Source organism: Ostrinia nubilalis, chromosome 14 (assembly GCF_963855985.1).
Source record: "Ostrinia nubilalis chromosome 14, ilOstNubi1.1, whole genome shotgun sequence".
NCBI lineage: Eukaryota > Metazoa > Arthropoda > Insecta > Lepidoptera > Crambidae > Ostrinia > Ostrinia nubilalis.
The window spans coordinates 4,528,805-4,549,183 of record NC_087101.1 but is presented as its reverse complement, the minus strand read 5'-3'; the positions used below and the strand labels follow the sequence as shown (position 1 = coordinate 4,549,183).

The window sequence follows — 20,379 nt, the reverse complement described above, 5'->3', positions numbered from 1 at the left end:
GCACATCCTATGTTTATTAGGTATGACGAATAGATATCCTCTGTAGGTACAAAGGATCTTTAATAAATCTTCATGTTTAGTCTAACTCTAAACCATTTAAAAGTACTTACCTATTAACTATAATTTTTCAGAATCAGTGTTCTAACTTCATGTTGATCGATTGGTAGCGGCCTGCGTCCAGCGCTTCCCTGCTACCTTTACGATGTCGTCGGTCCACCTTGTAGGTGGACGTCCCACGCTGCGTTTTCCGGTCAACAACAATCGATCAACATGGAAAGCATTGGGGGAGGCCTATGTTCAGCAGTGGACGTCCTGTGGCTGAAATGATGATGATGATGATGATGAGTGTTCTAACTGCAAACTTGTTAACTTGATCATAAGCTGAAATTATCTTTCTTTTTTCTCCCAACGATAATGATTGGGATGACTATGAGATATGAGTCGACCTTCATTATACGTATAATGGCGAAAAGTTTCCAGTGTCCTCGACCCAGGCTCCAGATGGGATATTTTTAACGCACCCTCAGGTTGCCATGACCACCGACGCTCTGATACGGCCCACATAACCCTGGCCAATTTATTTAGTTCGCATCGCTAAATTATGTTACATAATAACTACCTATCTATACTAATATTATAAATGCGAAAGTAACTCTGTCTGTCTGTCTGTCTTGCTTTCACGCCTAAACCACTGAATTGATTTTGATGAAATTTGGCATAGAGATAGTTTGAGTCCCGGGAAAGGACATAGGATAGTTTTTATCCTGGTTTTTGAAACAGGGACGCGTGCGATAAAGTTTTTCTGTAACAGACAAATATCCACGCGGGCGAAGCCGCGGGCGGAAAACTAGAATATAATATTACCTAACTCTGTGCAAATGGTCGTCGTATACACAAGTATAAGTATTCACAATTTTAGAAGGAATAAAACGTTTCTAGGTAGAGTTAAATCGTGTTTTTTTCCCATCACTTACCTAACTTCTAAATATCAATGGGTTATTATTATTACTAGTGTAAATATTGCAATAAACCTTTCCTTACTTCAGCACTTCATTGGCATCATTGAAAAGCTAAGGTATACATAGTTATTCTTCTTCATAATACGAGTTTTACCAATACCTCTCGTTTGGAACTTGCACTGCCATCTGTCGTCAGTCAACGCAAACATCTTTTTACTCCCGGCCCGGGCGCCCTTGTACTTGAGTCTTGAACCACAGATAATAATAATTTGAACCAAAGCGCAAGGGTAGGCAAATAGTTCAGCATTTTGTTCCAAGAAGCACGCCAAGATGCATTTGAAGAAAATGCCTCACTTAGGACATTTTCCGGTGGTAAAATCTTCAAAATATTGTTATTCGTTGTCGTTGGCTAAAATATTTTTAAATGATAAACAACAGATATTATTAAATAAATTAAAGACAATATACAAAATTCAACTTTAAACTTTATTCATAAAAAATATGACTAACATTACAATGAGGGTTTTCGCGAATGAAAGATCCGCTAGATGGCGGAACGTGGATGTGGGGTCTGACTGCTGCGTGATTGGTGGATTTTGACATATCTGTCAATGTCATGTCAAAAATAACCAATCATGCAGCATTTGGACCTCGCGTCTACGTATTGCCATCTGGCGGATTTTTCATTCGCGAAAACCCTCATTGCGTCTATTACTCTTTCAAGCTACAGCTTATACACCTGAATAACATAAATGTGTAGGATTTCAAAGACGAACGTATTTTTAATAATTTATGATATTTTGAACAATACGTGACTGTCAGTCACAGTCCTATAGTTTTAATTTTAATTAAGTTCTAAACGTCTCTTCACACTTCTGCCCTTACAAAAATACATAAAATCATTACTACAATTATTTAAATTGATTATTTACAAAATATACATGATATTGCAACATCTATTTACATAACATATTGTTTATCACAGATGTATCTATCAATGTATAGCCTGACCAGGAACATAAAAACCCTCGCCATGTTGCGGAAAACTAATGGTACTAATTTCTTTTAATGGCAACAGTAACTGAAAACTTCATTGACATGTCACCTTGCATGTCAGTTTATTGCTGTCAAAGTGTAAACAAACTTTATTTTAAATGTGCGCAATTGGTTTTATGAATTAAATTGCTAAAATATTTTTATAGTCGTGAAAGAAAAGTGGTTCACAATGTGTTAAAGTATTTGTCGAAGAGAAATACTAAGGGTTCGGACAATATTTTCATTGAATAATGTTTCCGACAAAGGTTGTCAAATTGACTGACATGTTTATCGTATAGTACAGTCCACTATGAAAATTAGCTGTGGTTTGTTTCAACTACCTATTTTAAAAAAATTGTCACTTTCTAAGTGTTGAATTTTATGGGATTGGGAAAGAAGTACCGAGTTTGAAGCGTTCATGAGCAGACATTGCAGTTGAATATTCAAGTTCTGAATTTGATTATTGATGAATAATAAAATAAATCTACTAGCTCGATTGATGGTTTCATTTAATTTATTTAAATCAGGTTACCTATAATAATATTTTTTCGTTAATTTATGAAAATATCAAATTAGCCCGTAATCCTGAATCCTGATACATAAAGTTAGCCTATTAATTTAACACAGGTACGACTGTACTCAGTGTTGCACTATCAAATGCAATTGACGCGCCTCTATGCCAGGGTTTTTATGTTCCTGGTCAGGCTATACCATTAAAATGATCTACATCTTAATCACATATGTAATTAAAATTATAAGTTGTTTATTTCTAGATATACATATAATTCTAATTAGTCATTTTTTACTTCATATAGCCCACATACTTTGTTCGCGGGGATCGCCTTATCTGTAACAAACATAAATAATGATAAATATCCATAAACTAAAATTGGTAGGTATTCTAAACTATTTGATAAGGAATCTTTATCAAGGTTAAGAAAAAGATAATTCCTACAATAAAATTGTTCAATAACGGTTTTTATTGTTACTTATCTCGAAATTAAAGCGATTTCCAAATTAGAACACGTTTATAAATTTGTCTATGGTCCTGGGCTAACAGCTGTTTAAATCCCGACATACAACGCGGTAGAGTTAACTGCGCACCTGGGGCCTGTGACGTCACATCGACGCTCTGGTACGGACGGGACGAACGCGGGGAGATGCGCGGATGAGTGCAAGGAAGAGTCACATTCCAGGAAGGTGCGCAGTTACCTCGATCTTGTTGTAAGAAATAAACTCACCAATCATCTTAGGGTACGGCAGATTCAAAGTGTCCATGATGTTTATGAACTCCTCCAACGACTTTGTCAACCTCGGATTGTATTTCTTCTCCTCTCCCACCGTGGTGGCCGTCTGTCCTCTGTAGTCGTGGGCAGGATACAGGGTGTAATGGTCCGGCAGGGTGAATATCTTCTGGTGGACAGAGTTGTACAGGCCCTCAGAGGAGCCCTCCTGGAAATCTGTCCGGCCACAGCCTCGGATTAGGAGCGTGTCGCCTGTGAACGCTATGCCCTGGAAATTGGAAATGAAAATATCATTACCTGAAACATAATATGAAATGGCGCTTAAATTTTAAAACCAGTTGTACAGTATCTCATTATAAGGCAACTAGCTTTTACCCGCGTGATTTTTTTACTCACAGAAAGTTCATTTTTCAGATAGCCTATGACTATGACACGACTTACAAATAATGTGGCTTACTATTGGTAAAATAATTTTCAAAATCGGTTCAGTAGATCCAGAGATTACACTACAACCTCACCAGATCGTCAGTTATTGGCTCTGTGCACGATTACAGCGCCAACTAGCGTCCACAACTTTATGGGCTCTGTCACATTGACATTTAGGTCGTATAATTGTGAAAAAATATCGAAATGAAAAAATAACAAATATTTTCAACTAATAAATTGTTGTGATACCACGATTTGGGTGGAAAAAAGGTTTTGAAATCATTTTGGTCATTCAAATCAAATGATGTAAGTCCAAAAAGTGTGTTTAATTTTGATTGTGTCAGGGTTTGTTTACTTCGTTTATAGTTGTAGTTTTACAGTAAAACAAAAATAAAAAGCTACTTTAACGGTTTCATTATACACCACTATTTTTTTATCACCGGAAAATTTTTAACAGGTTATGTAGAAATGTGTGAAAATTATAAAGTAAAAAAAAAATTAAATTTTTTATAAAGTTAATTTTTTTATTAAATTTTCTTTAGTCCCTATTTTACGCGTCACTGCTGGGCCACTCCGCTGCTCGTTCATTCAGTAGAGTAGTCGTACGCGCTCGCACATTGATCTGTCTGTCTCGCTCACGCCTTGACCACGCTTCCAGTGTTATTATTACTAATTTAGACCATTATAATGCAACATTTCAAGTAATTTTGAGTTCTAATAAGTGTTTCATTACACTTACGTACTTCTTTACGTGGTATTCTGACTGTTAACACTAATTGTAAGTTAATAATACAATGAAATACCTACCTACTGTGAATACGTTACGAATACACACCAATGTGTCGTTACGAGGCTACTACGACTTTAAAAGAAATATGTAATTCAAAGATCTGCCAAAACAGCGGCTTTCAGTGTTATCATCACAGAATAATAATAATGTATTACTTACCTACCTATCTTACGCCATTTTTATTGCAACATTTCAAGTAGGTAATTAGAATTGTAATTGAACGCAGGGCAAAGGACGAAAACAGTAATTTAGTAATTACGTAATACGTCACGTTGTATTTCTGTGAGTTTTTAACACTAGTTAATAATAATACCTACTGTGTAACTCCAATTGAGATCGCGCGTCGTTCGTAGTTCGTGAATTTAAGATCCGCCATAACAGCTGAGTGGTGCGAACAGTTTTAGATGTTGGTTTTAGTAGGCGCTTAGGTAAAATTATAAAAATAATTCAACTTTCCCTTCATACTTACCCGGGCTTAGGATCGGCCTTAGGACCGGCAAAATTCAATGCTTTGATAAGCACCCTGCATCGTGCTGAAGTGTGGCTGTCCCGGTACAGTCGCAAAACTGCACTACACAATTTCTCCGGCCAAGAATAATAATGCACGTATCATTAACACGTATTCACGTGAGGTGAATTGGTAAGACAACGTAATAATTACACGACACTATTGACTTGATTGATACAATGTTAACAAGACAGTTCACGACCGATCAAGAGCTCGCGCGCGCGCAACTGACCGACCGCGGCCGACCGCGGCCGACCGCCGGGCGAGCGAGAGGGCGGCGCGGGGCCGCGGGCACCCGCCCGATAATGGCCGCACGACAAACGTACACCGCCGCCTTTAGAAAGCGTCGGGCCGGCAACGTCGCATCTCTCTCCATAGTAACGGGCGGCCTTGCGTTGAGCGTAAATAGTGCTAGCGACGCGTGTGTCCAAATATTACCAATTTTGGGATGAAATTTTGAGTAGCTTTATTTAACTTTTTTTTTTTGCATAAATAGGATCAGTATCAATAACTCATTACCCAGAATTTTTTTTTTCGGTGATAACAATGTAGTGGTGTATAACAGTAAATATAATTAAATGTTCCTGTATCGCTAGTAATAAATTAAATATCGTTTTCAGATCGAAATGAGTATTGTTTTGAAGACCGGGTTTGTGAGTGTTACAATATCAAATTCCAACCACAAACCGTATTTAAAGGAAAGTTGTTGGTATTGGCTGGACAAGTCCGAGATGTAGAAGAATTAAGAACAAAACAAGGGCAGAGTTCAATAATTTCACGCTCTCATCATAAGGCAAACATCTGTGCACAACAACTACTGTGACTCATTTTTGTACTACTACGTTATACAGGGTGTCCCGTAATGTAACGTCAAGCCGGAACTGGGTGTTGAGGCAAGTTATGCTGGTTATCAGAAAAATATTAAAAAAAATCCATGTGGCATTTTGTCAAAATAATAGGCATTTAAAAAAAATCAAAAATTTCTACTCCCGGTGACGGTTTATTTACTCGTGTTGCCACAAATCTTCACTTTTTCCAAAATTTTTTTTTTGTTATGTAACCCTGAATAATGCTTCTCTAAATTGTTATCAAAATTACAAAACCAGCTGCTCCAACTTGGATGAAAAAAATACATTATTCCCAAAAAAATTATCAAAATAAAAATTTTGCCTAGTATAAACTGACTGTACTGAAAAAAAATTGTACTACGCGAGTGTGGCAAGTGACGTCATAATTTGGCGCATTTAGTAAGGATTCCAAAATGGTATAACACTTGGTAAATTTTTGCTGTAATTGTCAACAATTTTTGTTTTTTTGGAAATAGTCCCGTTTTTAACTTTATCTACCTTGGTTAAAAATTATTATTCTAATGTGCCCAAAATTCAAGTTTCTGTGACTGACTACCGTGCAGTCAGTCACAGAAACTTTTGTCACCATGACAGTAATTAGTAGTTGACATACTGTGACAAAAGTCACCCGTGCGCGCGCGCCTTTACTACCTGCTCTGCCTGCACTTGTACTTGGCAACAGGGATAATAAGGATATGAAGTTTCGGTTATGGATACGGTTACGGATATTAGAATAATATTATACCGGTTTCGGTTACGGTCACGGATATGAAATCATTTCAGATTATCCGAAAGTTTCGGATAATTTCGGTTACGGAATTATTAGAATTTCAAAAATGAAGGTATAATACAAATAGCAAGATGCTGCGTGAGCGTGACCCACATAGCTACTTTATGTACCAACTAAGACGACACCTATGTATGATAAAGGTAAAACAGGCTGGCATATTAGATGGTGCCAGCGAATGCCAGACAAGTTGGTAACAAATATTAAGATTTAAGGTACAATTCCAAGACGGGCCGCAGACCGCAAACTGCAACCGCAAACTGCAACCGCAAACTGCAAAACTATGAAATCGGTAGCGCGGCATTGCAGCTGCGGCGTGTATACTGCAGATTTCATAGAGTTTTGCAGTTTGGAATGGTACCCTTAGACTCCGCCTTTATCCGAAACTATCCGTAACTTTTGAATCAGTTTCGGTTACGGTTATGGATATTTTTTTATTTCGGATATCCGATAGTTTCGGTTACGGTTACGGATATCCATAACATCCCTGCTTGGTAAGATGGCCCTCTCCGTCCCGCTCATACCTTTTAAAATGGCTTCTCCACCTCACTTAAGCCAGAAACTTGAATTTTGGGCACATTAGAATAATATTTTTAACCAAGGTAGATAAAGTTAAAAACGGGATTATTTCCAAGAAACAAAAATTGTCGACAATTACAGCAAGATTTTACAAAGTGTTATACCATTTTGGAATTCTTACTAAATGCGCCAAATTATGACGTCACTTGCTACACTCGCGTAGTACAATTTTTTTTCAGTACAGTCAGTTTAAACTAGGCAAAATTTTTATTTTGATTTTTTTTTTTGGGAATAATGTATTTTTTTCATCCAAGATGGAGCAGCTGGTTTTGTAATTTTGATAACAATTTAGAGAAGCATTATTCAGGGTTACATAACAAAAAAAAATTTTGGAAAAAGTGAAGATTTGTGGCAACACGAGTAAATAGACCGTCACCGGGAGTAGAATTTTTTGTTTTTTTTTAAATGCCTATTATTTTGACAAAATGCCACATAGATTTTTTTTTATCTTTTTCTGATAACCAGCATAACTTGCCTCAACACCCAGTTCCGGCTTGACGTTACATTACGGGACACCCTGTATACCTAGTCTAGTTATTTCCAAATTGTAAACGGCTATTAAACCAGCCCTATCGAAATACAGTCCACTCTTTTATTTAAGTTCCCAGTAGATCCCTTTTCATGCGATTAATTAATGATATTAAAATGTATTATGTAGAATCGCTTTGCCATTGACAGATACATCTGATGACAGAGCTTACATTATTTCTACTTTTGACCACCATGAGCGCTGCGATAGATTATGTTACCCCCACCTAGTACTTCGCACCCAGCGAATAGCACAGAATAATAATAAGTACTACATAGTTTTAATATTTTACTTAGTTGTTATTTTTAACCGTGAAGGTTTAGGCAACAGTTATCATAAGCTGGTCAAGTACAAGATAGCGAATTCCAAGAGCAATAAATACATATCTTCAAGTGCATTATAAGATAAGATTGAAATAAATGCATGTTAGCTTGCTAGGGGGCGTCCATAAATTACGTGAGACAATTTTGGCTATTTTTCAACCCCCCCGCCCCCCTTGGTGAGATTTGGTGAGATTTTGCCTGACCCCCTCCCCCACCCCCAAATCTCACGTGATATTAAAAAAAAACCGAAATTTAATAGTTTTGGAGTAATATAACTGAGAAACATTTTTTTTGTGTGCTTTAACGTTGTCGCTAACGAGTGCATTAAAAAGATCTATAATGTTAAAGATTTTAGTTCTTGAAAGTATCTGCTAGGGACGCTGTACAATCATCATACATTTAATGTATGTCATTTTTAACGCAGTCGCTAGCGGATGACGATTGTGTAAAGTCGCACTAAGCCCACTGATTACGAATAGATCCAGAAAAACAGCGGTTAGTACTAGGGTCACATTGTTTTTTTACATAAGTACCTAGTCTAATTGTTCCTTTCTTCAAAATCACTAATAATCTAGCAAAATCGATTTTGATAAAAAAAGAACTTGTTTTATAATTATCTTAACTTCGTCATTTATTCTGCATTTTAGTATTCACACATGCAGACGGAAGCATTTTTAGTTTTATTTGTTTAGACTGTATAGAATAAAATGACATTATCATCATACAAATATCATTTTTTAGTCCTGACAAGGAACCCTTAATATAGTTTCGATATGTATGGCTGTCTGTCTGTCCGAGGTTTTGCTTGGAAACTATTGGCACTAGGGAGCTGTAATTTTGTAGAGGTATGTATATTAATCACGCCGACAAAACGGTATCTAGAATAAAATTTTGAAAAAAAAATTTTTTTTAGGGTAGCTCCCCTACATGTAAAGTGGGGATGATTTTTTTTTTCGTCTTCTACCCCATCGTGTGAGGTATCGTTGGATAGGTCTTTGAAAATGGCTTAGGGGTTTCTAAGACCATTTTTCGATTTAGGGATCCGTTTGCAAAATGTTAAAGTTTAAAGTGCCAATTTTTGTCCGAGTAGGGCATCCCCCCCGCTAAAAACTTAACTGTTGGCTTGATAAATCTGGAAAAATTCAAGGTTATAGTGCTTTTTATGAACTTTCAAGGAAAACTAAAGCGGTTAAGATAGATCAGTTAGTTCAAGAGTAATAGTCGTTTTACTCATGTATTATAAAATTTCATACCTAATAAAAATTCCTTAAAAGAAAATATTAAAAGTGACTTTAGATGAAGTAATTGCTTACTTCTGAAATATATTGTGATAACGACGGACAACTACGGAACCCTACACTGCGCGTGGCACGACACGCACTTGGCCAATTTTTTTACTTAAGATTTAACCCAGTTTTCTGGCAAACTCTATTTCTCTATTTCTTGTGGTAAAAAATACGTGATATTTCCCGAGACCCCCCCTCTCCCCCACGTGAGATTTGGTGAGGTTTTTGTTGACCCCCTCCCCCCCTAAAAGCCTCACGTAATTTATGGACGCCCCCCTAGGTGGTATTGTATCGTTCGCCTTCATTGACGATAACGTAATCAATAGCTGACACAATCGAAAGTATAAATTAGATAATGTTATGTGTCCGATAAGAATTCAATAGGTGATAAATAAGACTGAATAGCTAGGAACATTATGTTTGTATCACTTTTGTTCATTACTTTAGTAATAACCATAAACACTCACATATTATATGACAATAATATAAGTAGGTAAGAAGAAAAGTTTTTTTTTAGTATACCAATGAGTGGCTAAAAGTTTTAGGTGTATAACGATGACCATAAATACTTTTTTCGGGTAATATAAAAGCTCTTGCTACTGTTATGATTATGAATACTCCCCCTAATCTATGAGTCCTTCCTTCTAGGGAAATGAATCCAGGACATTCGCATTAATGGACTTCAACCATCAAAATCTAACCAGGTAAATATCTGTCATGCTAATGACGTTTTTAGTGTCTGGTAATAATGACTCGAGAGTCAAGCATCCATTAGTGTGTCCAGGAGTGGCGGTTGCCAAGAGCTGATAGTCGCCGAACTTCACCAGGTCGCCGTCTACCAAGTGGATATTTGCCTGAGCGCCAGACGCCTGGCCAATCACGCCCTTAGAGCCTGGTAATAAGGTCACGAGCTGTCTACTAACCTGATCATGACAAATATAAGTCAAGCATCCATTAGTGTGTCCAGGAGTGGCGGTTGCCAAGAGTTGGTAGTCGCCGAACTTCACCAGGTCACCGTCTACCAAGTGGATATCTGCCTGAGCGCCAGACGCTTGGCCAATCACGCTCTTACTGCCTGGCAATAAGGACTTGAGCTACAAGACTAAAATAATACCTCATATGTGTGTCTACTGACCTGGTCGTGACAAATATAAGTCAAGCAGCCATTAGTGTGTCCAGGAGTGGCGGTCGCCAAGAGCTGGTAGTCGCCGAACTTCACCAGGCCGCCGTCTACCAAGTGGATATCCGCCTGAGCGCCCGACGCCTGGCCAATAACGCTCTTAGTGCCTGGTAATAAGGACACGAGCTGTCTACTAACCTGAACATGACAAATATAAGTCAAGCATCCATTAGTGTGTCCAGGAGTTGCCGTTGCCAAGAGCTGATAGTCGCCGAACTTCACCAGGTCGCCGTCTACCAAGTGGATATCTGCCTGAGCGCCAGACGCCTGGCCAATGACGCTCTTAGTACTGGTAATAGGGACTTAAGCTGTCTACTAACCTGATCATGAAAAATATAAGTCAAGCAGCCATTAGTGTGTCCAGGAGTGGCGGTCGCCAAGAGCTGGTAATCGCCGAACTTCACCAGGTCCCCGTCCACCAAGTGGATATCTGCCTGAGCGCCAGACGCCTGGCCAATGACGCTCTTAGTGCCTGGTAATAGGGACTTGGAGCTGATAATGACAAAAAATACACCTTCTATATGCTTACTGACCTGATCATGACAAATATAAGTCAAGCATCCATTAGTGTGTCCAGGAGTGGCGGTTGCCAAGAGCTGGTAATCGCCGAACTTCACCAGGTCGCCGTCTACCAAGTGGATATCTGCCTGAGCGCCAGACGCCTGGCCAATGACGCTCTTGGTGCCTGGTAATAGGGACTTAAGCTGTCTACTAACCTGATCATGACAAATATAAGTCAAGCAGCCATTAGTGTGTCCAGGAGTTGCTGTTGCCAAGAGCTGGTAGTCGCCGAACTTCACCAGGTCGCCCTCTACCAAGTGGATGTCTGCCTGAGCGCCAGACGCCTGAACAATGACGCTCTTAGTGCCTGGTTATAAGGACTCTATAGCTGCCTACTAACCTGATCATGGCAAATATAAGTCAAGCATCCATTAGTGTGTCCAGGGGTTGCATCGCCAAGAGCTGGTAGTCGCCAAACTTCACCAGGTCGCCGTCCACCAAGTGGATATCTGCCTGAGCGCCAGACGCCTGGCCAATCACGCTCTTAATGCCTGATAATAGGGACTCGAGTTGCCTACTAACCTGATCATGACAAATATAAGTCAAGCAGCCATTAGTGTGTCCAGGAGTGGCGGTTGCCAAGAGCTGGTAGTCGCCAAACTTCACCAGGTCGCCGTCTACCAAGTGGCTATCGGCCTGAGCGCCAGACGCCTGGCCAATGACGCTCTTAGTGCCTGGTAATAGGGACTCGAGCTGCCTACTAACCTGATCATGACAAATATAAGTCAAGCAGCCATTAGTGTGTCCAGGAGTGGCGGTTGCCAAGAGCTGATAGTCGCCGAACATCACCAGGTCGCCGTCTACCAAGTGGATATCCGCCTGAGCGCCAGACGCCTGGCAAATCACGCTCTTAGTGCCTGGTAATAAGGACTCTAGCTACGTACTGACCTGATCGTGACAAATATAAGTCAAGCATCCATTAGTGTGTCCAGGAGTGGCGGTTGTCAAGAGTTGCTAGTCGCCGAACTTCACCAGGTCGCCGTCTACCAAGTGGAAATCCGCCTGAGCGCCAGACGCCTGGCCAATGACGCTCTTAGTGCCTGGCAATAAGGACTCAAGCTGCCTACTAACCTGATCATGACAAATATAAGTCAAGCATCCATTAGTGTGTCCAGGAGTGGCGGTCGCCAAGAGTTGGTAGTCGCCGAACTTCAACAGGTCGCCGTCTACCAAGTGGATATCCGCCTGAGCGCCAGACGCCTGGCCAATGACGCTCTTAGTGCCTGGCAATAAGGACTTGAGCTACAAGACTAAAATAATACCCCATATGTGTGTCTACTGACCTGGTCGTGACAAATATAAGTCAAGCAGCCATTGGTGTGTCCAGGAGTAGCGGTTGCCAAGAGCTCATAGTCTCCAAACTTCACCAGGTCACTGTCTACCAAGTGGATATCTGCCTGAGCGCCAGACGCCTGGCCAATCACGCTCTTAGTGCCTGGTAATAAGGACACGAGCTGTCTACTAACCTGATCATGACAAATATAAGTCAAGCATCCATTAGTGTGTCCAGGAGTGGCGGTCGCCAAGAGCTGATAGTCGCCGAACTTCACCAGGTCGCCGTCTACCAAGTGGATATCCGCCTGAGCGCCAGACGCCTGGCCAATCACGCTCTTAGTGCCTGGTAATAGGGACTTGAGCTTGCCCGTGCCGGTTACGTGGTCTGCGTGCATGTGGGTGTTCACTGGAAAAGATACGAGAGGATTATATTTTGGTTGTCTAGGGATATTCCTATTTTACTCTGCCAGAATCACATGGTTAACTAGAAGTCTGCCAAGAAGTCTATGGAACCATCCTTACTAGCATTTTTCGGGCGTCGTCTTGCCAGCACTCAATGCTGCAATTATGTCTGCCGAACGCCGGACCTACGCAGCGCTGGCAGGCGTCGCGTTACTTAGCTTCAAGAGAGTTGACGACGACGTTCGAAAAACGCCAGTGTGGGGGAAGCCGGGTGTTTTATCCAACTTACTGGCAAACAGCAGCTTGAACAAGAAGAGTGGCGTCCCTCTCAGCATGTTCCAACACCGGGTCGATGAGCACCGCCTCTCTGACAGTCTAGTCTGCCAGCAGGTAAGTATAGGCACTGCTGAGTGTATCTAACAGCAAGTAGTCAACTTACTGGCAAACAGCAGCTTGAACCCCAGCTGTTGAAGAAGAGTGGCGTCCCTCTCAGCATGCTCCAGCACCGGGTCGATGAGCACCGCCTCTCTGGCAGTCTGGTCCGCCAGCACGTAAGTATTAGTGCTGGCTGATGACTGTATTTAACAGTAAGAACTCAACTTACTGGCAAACAGCAGCTTGAACCCCAGCTGTTGAAGAAGAGTGGCGTCCCTCTCAGCATGCTCTAGCACCGGGTCGATCATTACCGCCTCTCTGGCAGTCTGGTCCGCCAGCACGTAAGTATTAGTGCTGATGACTGTATTTAACAGTAAGAACTCAACTTACTGGCAAACAGCAGCTTGAACCCCAGCTGTTGAAGAAGAGTGGCGTCCCTCTCTGCATGTTCCAGCACCGGGTCGATGAGCACCGCCTCTCTGGCAGTCTGGTCCGCCAGCACGTAAGTATTAGTGCTGATGACTGTATTTAACAGTAAGAACTCAACTTACTGGCAAACAGCAGCTTGAACCCCAGCTGTTGAAGAAGAGTGGCGTCCTTCTCAGCATGCTCTAACACCGGGTCGATGAGCACCGCCTCTCTGGCAGTCTAATCCACCAGCAGGTAACTGTAGGTGCTACTGTATCGAATATTATCCAACTTACTGGCAAACAGCAGCTTGAACCCCAGCTGTTGAAGAAGAGTGGCGTCCCTCTCAGCATGCTCCAGCACCGGGTCGATGAGCACCGCCTCTCTGGCAATCTGGTCGGCCAGCAGGTAAGTGTAGGTGCTGCTGACTGTATCGAATATTATCCAACTTACTGGCAAACAGCAGCTTGAACCCCAGCTGTTGAAGAAGAGTGGCGTCCCTCTCAGCATGCTCCAGCACCGGGTCAATGAGCACCGCCTCTCTGGCAGTCTGGTCGGCCAGCAGGTAAGTATTAGTGCTGATGACTGTATTTAACAGTAAGAACTCAACTTACTGGCAAACAGCAGTTTGAACCCCAGCTGTTGAAGAAGAGTGGCGTCCCTCTCAGCATGCTCCAGCACCGGGTCGATGAGCACCGCCTCTTTGGCAGTCTGGTCGGCCAGCAGGTAAGTGTAGGTGCTGCTAACTGTATCGAAAAGCTGATACACATTGCCATTAACCATTGACTGGAGAAGAAGCTAAACTATTTAATTCTTTTTGGACCGTACATGCCGTTTTCTAGCAAAGAGGAGACGAGGCGAAAGGAGAAGTGTTTTAAGCAAGTAATTGAACGTCGTTATTTCGACTCGTCTCCGCTCAGCATCAGTTTTCTACGATGCGATGAATAAACGGTGCAATGCATGATGAAATAAAGTCATAGAATCTACCAAAGTATAGCAACAAAATACCTTTACTCAGATAGAGAATGACATCAATACGAGAAAAATACACAATTTACTCAATTATATTACCCTGTACTGTTATTACACTGTATTTATTCTTCCATTAGCACCGTAACTACACAGTACACACCTTGACAATGGACAAGGTCGCAACTACAGAGAATTCATCATTTATGTATAGTAGGTATTTACATATACTAGATTAGTAGGAGATTTGGTACTTAGGTTTACCATGGCCTTGACTTCAAAACACACTTAACAACTTTTTTCTACACACGACCGTCAAGTGAGACGTAATTAAATCGTGCTTATAAAACTATGGCTGGTACTACATTTTTTATTTATTTTTTATTTAAATCGTTGCTAAATTACAAGTCTTACCTGCCTAAAAAAGAAGTTGGATCCCTTTTCAGCGGCCGACGACATCATCCTTATGTGTAACGACGCGCTTGACGTTAGATACACCCTCGCCACTCTCAAACTAGGGCCGGTTAGTTTCTGCAGCATCCTATAAAGCAATTATTACACAATGATTACGCGTACAATGACGTACTGTTTGATGTTGATGTAGTTCTTTATCAACAATGGTATTAGATCTAATGCTAAATACGCCTCTTTGTTTTAGTATCAATCAAGGTGTGTACTCGTATCATGGTGGATAGGGCTTGTGATGGAAGATAAAATTTTAAAATTATTATCAAGGGCATTCTGAGTTGGGGAACATAATTATGGTGCAACTGTCCTATTCTAAAAAATACGGATTAGGTACACGTCAATAGAAACAGGCGATAGATATCACAGAGCAGAGGAAGCAATAACTACACAATGGGTAATAATTTAGTGATGTTGGACTATCCATAATAAGTCATGGCATGATGATACATATCACGCGGCAAGATATTCGAGATTCGTCGTAGTGGAATACCTACGTCTTTTGATCACTGTCATGATCATTCATTGTGGCGACACCACCATATGCCGCCGCCAGCCAGTATCATACCTCATGAGTTAGTACTATCAACTATTTTCTTCAAATCGGTAGCCCAACATGGGGCACCAGACCATTCTGGGGGGGGGCATGTGCTACCCCTATATATGGTCACGACCGTTAGGTGGCGCTAAGCTTTAGATATTATACACTTCCCCTAAAATAGGTTCTCAAAACAACTGCCCTGCTAATGCTAAAAGAACCACAGAACATCAAAAGGGCACATATGCAACAGAGGTGACCTAGTGGTCAGGCCAAGCCATATTTTTAGCTATGGTTTAGAGTTAGGGTGAGTAGAGTTAGAAGCTTAGCTCTACATGAGATCTGATAACTTTTTCACAGTGCTGGTCATACAGTTTGTCTTGGCAACATTTTAAATAAAAAAATTTTTGGTGAGATTTCACTTCTTTTTGGAACTAGGAGGGAAAAGTAATACCAACTTTCATTCATCTTTTAATTTAAATAGCTTTTCATCATCTTTTAATTTATAGGAGTCCCTATATAAATTTTTAGACCTCTAGCATCCAACATTTGCAGATTAGTCACACAAACTTTAATCCCCATCTCAAGGGGTTTTAGGGGGTTAAAATTCCAAGTTTTAGAATGTTTTTGTTGTTTGTATGTAATACTAGCTTACATACCAAATTTGAGTTTTTTAGAACTCCAGGAAGTACTCTATGAATTTTGAAAATCATCAGTGAGGGACAAAATTGGAATTTTTCAGATATCAAAAAACCTAAAGTACCTACCTATAAGGGCTATGCAATAGAAACTTTATATTTTTAATATAATAAATTCACTATTGACATCATATCCTGAGAATTTTGTTTAGGTATCTGGTAGGTATAATCCAAGCCTATTTTAAGAGGATTCAATAAAATAACAAACCAGGTAGGAATGCTCCCCAGTGCCCCCATATCTACACTTATTAATTTATCTAGATTTTCTAGATGGTTTAGGCTCATTTTACTTTTAATTTTAATGCATATGCAAGATACTGTCTGTCTTTGCAGACACCATGCCATGCTATACGAGTTTAAATAAGTAACTTCAAGAAATTATAAGAGTAAAAAGGTGTTAAGCTGCCGTATAAAATGTACACACAGTATACATAATTTATAACCAATGCTTTATTAGAACAGAAAACGGTCAGAAAACTTAACAACAAACATGTATGATGTCGTAAATAATCCACAAAATTCTAGACTAAGAGCTAGTGAACGCCAGACCTACGTCATTTTATAAAAGCTGAAAGTTTGTCAGCGTATGCTCCCAATATAGGATATAATGTTGGTGAATTATGAAGTTTGGGTCGTGGTGGCTTTGGGAGCTACCCTAAAAAAACTGTATTTCAAGGAGTTGGAACTGTCAAAACTGTCTGGCTGTTGGGGATAATACTTCTAATTATTGTCCAAATATTATACATAAAAATCAGATTTAATGGTATAACGTAAGTAGAATTACAGTCTATTGAATATACAGAAAAAGTCACCGTAAAAGTTAGACTTACGTTATACTATAAAATCTGATTTTTATGTATAATATTTGGGCAATAATTAGAAGTATTTTCCCCAACAGCCAGACGGTTTTGACAGTTCCAACTCCTTGCCAGACAGTTTTTTTAGGGTAGCTCCCAAAGCCACCATGACCCAAACTTCATAATTCACCAACATTATATCCTATATTGGGAGCATACGCTGACAAACTTTCAGCTTTTATAAAATGACGTAGGTCTGGCGTTCACCAGCTCTTAGTCTATTCGGTTAGTAGTTCATTAGTGTTAGATTAAAGTAAGTGTCTTCTTATCACAAGGGTACACAGCTGTTAATAGTTTGAAAGAAAGAAGTTTGGTTACGAAGATAAAATAAAATGCTACCTGATAAAAAGAAGTGCCGAACAATATGACTTGATGCCAACGTTGGAACAGATACACTGCCTTATCAATTCTTGTCACTGAAACTTAATTTTGTTATCAAATAATAAATCAAAATCAACATCGTAAAATTACAAATTCCTAGCTGTCATATTGACACTAGTGACAATCTTATTATCTTACTATTTTAACGTTTTATTAACTGACGCGGCGAGGCAGGCGACCAAATAATGCCACGTCTATACAACAGACTATCTACTTTTTTTAATGCAATTTCTATCAATCGTCATTCATTTCCTTTTCCGTCATTTTGAAAACTTCAAGAAAAATTGTTGTCAATGATATTTTAACAAAATGTAAAAATTAACCGAAATAGTTATATTCAGATAGAATTGAAATCGAAATTTCAAAAACAAGAACGAGAAATTATTTTTTCTAAATAAATTGCAGTCTGCGGGTGATAACTCCATCTAGTTGTAAAGCTTAGTTTTCAACAGTTTTCAGCCTAAACTACAGCATTTTATGACTATTGATCTGAGAAAATAATATTTTTAGTTTCAGATTTACAGTGTTAGTACTTATTTTAGTCAAAAAAAAGCTGCAATTTAAACGGAAGGTAAAACTTATGTCAATATTATTATTATACCTACCTAAGTAGGATTTATCTAATAAAATCATTAAAGATAACCACAAAAATAATTTTGGCTCGCTCGTACACGTAGTATTACGGTATTACTAGTATTTAGAGTAGTATTTTAGTTCTCATTTGTGGTAGTAGAGAACAGACTAATCAACACCCACACATGAAACCAGCCAATACGGTGCATGTTTATATTAACTCCGCGTTTGTTGTACTGCCATCTTCTTTTAACTCGACGACGTTAGGTATGGTTGTCTCTTTTTCACGCCAGCACTTGTACAACGTCATTGACCTCTTTCATCCCCACTACACCAGTCAATATTCTGCTTTTGTAAAAACACACAAGCAGAGTAGTGTGCGTAGAAACAGCCACTGCGGCTGTGCTGTGCATCGTATTGATGTAAACATTTTGTTGTCACTGTTATTTCAGTGCGTGCGTATCGTTGATCGTATGGAAAATTAACAAGACGAGCTGGAAATATGTGAACAGCTGTTTTCAATTTATTGACAACAATTTATGAATGAACTATTCATTTAGGTTCAAGTAGAGTCTGAAGCTGAGAAGTGTTGAAAATTCTTTGTTTTAGAAACTCTGTTTTCGCTTCGAAGGTCGTTTATTTACAATAAATTATGCGTGCAGTTTGAAAGATTATTATGAACTAGATGTTGTTATGTGTAATCAGTGGCCAAAAGGATATTTTTAATTTGGATTTTGAATCGACGTAGCCGTATTGCAAGTAAGTGGTCTCTTTTACACAAAGGCTGCAATTTCAAATTGGATTTAAATGTGTAATGCAATTATTGGTTTGTTTTTGCTGTTATGTTGAATTTTGATAATTGCTCGAGTTATTTAAGACTGTTATTTTTCCAAGAGCTAGTTAGTGTGGCATGAAACCTGTTTGTGTACTATGGTCGTGATTGTGTTATGACGCCATACAAACCACTTCCTTGTTCTAAGCAACAGCATGTTATCTACGAAGTGCGAACGATCATGGTGATAAATTTGCGCAATTTAAATCATTATCTCATCAGTAGTTAGGTATTTGAAACATAAATTCAAAGATTCAGAATAAATTGGCAATGTTAACGCTGTATCAAAATTAACTAGCTACCTAAAGTCGGATTCTTTAGAAATTTCCCTAAATGTAAACAAATATGGCCAACTGACATTAAAACATTTTTAATCTGTGCCCTAGTGAGGCGACAAAACCTCTCGTTAATCGCGGATTGAAATTATTGTAGTACTTACGTACCTATAGAAATAATTTATAATGCTTTATAAAGCAATGCATTAAACAATTAGTAGTACATTCAATGAAGAAAAAATACATTGTTGATTAAGTCTATTTAAATCTATTTAAATGCAATCAGTAATAAAAATGATTGAATAATTGAAATAAAATCGATTAAATTTACCGATTATTGTCTATGACTTACAGGTTACAACACTGATGTGTCAGAGACAACATGGAGATAACACATAATTTTAAACTTCAAGTCAATTTGACAAGTCTCACAAATTTTCATCGTTCACATATTTTGCTAAAATAATTTGTTTAAAGATTGATTCCAAACTTGTATAATCGTGAGAATAAAGTTGGTTTCATGGGCTTGTGAAATAATGTGTATTATATTATGAACACGTAAGTGATTATGGTGTAATTGTGTGCAGAAGTGTTTGTTTACATTTAAGGAAATTTCTAAAGAATTAAGGTATGTATACCTAGCTTTCCATCGGGACATAGATTAATAATCTATGCATCGGGAAAACTTTAATTATAAATATCAATCAATCAATAAAAGCATTATACCTTTAGATGTAATCAGATATTTCTCGTCTATTATCTACACAGATGAAAAATATTGTTTAATTTATTGTGACAAGGAATTTAATTTATTATGCCTCCCTATTCTAGTTGGTCTTGTTGTAATTTTAAAATTCTACGAAAGTACGACTATAAGTAAGTTACGTATTCAAGAAATTGCGCCAAACCACCTACATAATTATAATAAACTAGCGGCCGCCCGCGACTTCGTACGCGTGAATCCCGTTTTTCCCGCTAATTCCCGTTCCCGTGGGAATTTCGGGAATTCCTTTCTTAGTGCACCTCTACGGTACCTAAGCTACGTCCCTTCCAAATTTCAAGTGCCTACGTTTAGCCGTTTAGGCTGTGCGTTTATCTGTCAGTCAGTCAGTCAGTTTCTCCTTTTATATATTTAGATAAAACCTAGCTGACTTCCTTGGATAATTTTAGTTTCATAATTACGCCAGTATGGATTGTTATATCACAATATCAGTCAAAATACCCGCGTAATTCGTTCCTGCGTTGCAACATGCGTTCAGAAATAGCCGATCGGCCT

General features: G+C 39.1%; 2 protein-coding genes across 2 annotated transcripts in view; one reads left to right on the top strand and one right to left on the bottom strand.

Annotated features, from left to right (window-relative positions):
- Window positions 1–2,708: 2,708 nt before the first annotated feature.
- On the bottom strand, window positions 2,709–17,524 carry LOC135077990 (persulfide dioxygenase ETHE1, mitochondrial). Its single transcript, XM_063972527.1, has 6 exons — window positions 17,382–17,524; window positions 14,899–15,025; window positions 14,130–14,274; window positions 12,522–12,736; window positions 3,236–3,506; window positions 2,709–2,841 (listed from the first exon to the last, which is right to left on the bottom strand). The coding sequence occupies exons 2-6, from the start codon at window positions 15,022–15,024 to the stop codon at window positions 2,786–2,788; spliced, it is 813 nt and encodes a 270-aa protein (XP_063828597.1). The 5' UTR covers window position 15,025; window positions 17,382–17,524; the 3' UTR covers window positions 2,709–2,785.
- Window positions 17,525–18,363: 839 nt separating this feature from the next.
- The window catches only part of LOC135078009 (tubulin-specific chaperone cofactor E-like protein), a 34,944-nt gene continuing 32,928 nt past the window's right edge, over window positions 18,364–20,379 (top strand). Inside the window, exon 1 of the mRNA XM_063972554.1 lies at window positions 18,364–18,755. The gene's annotated coding sequence lies outside the window, so the exon portion shown is untranslated. The remainder of the gene's footprint in view (window positions 18,756–20,379) is intronic.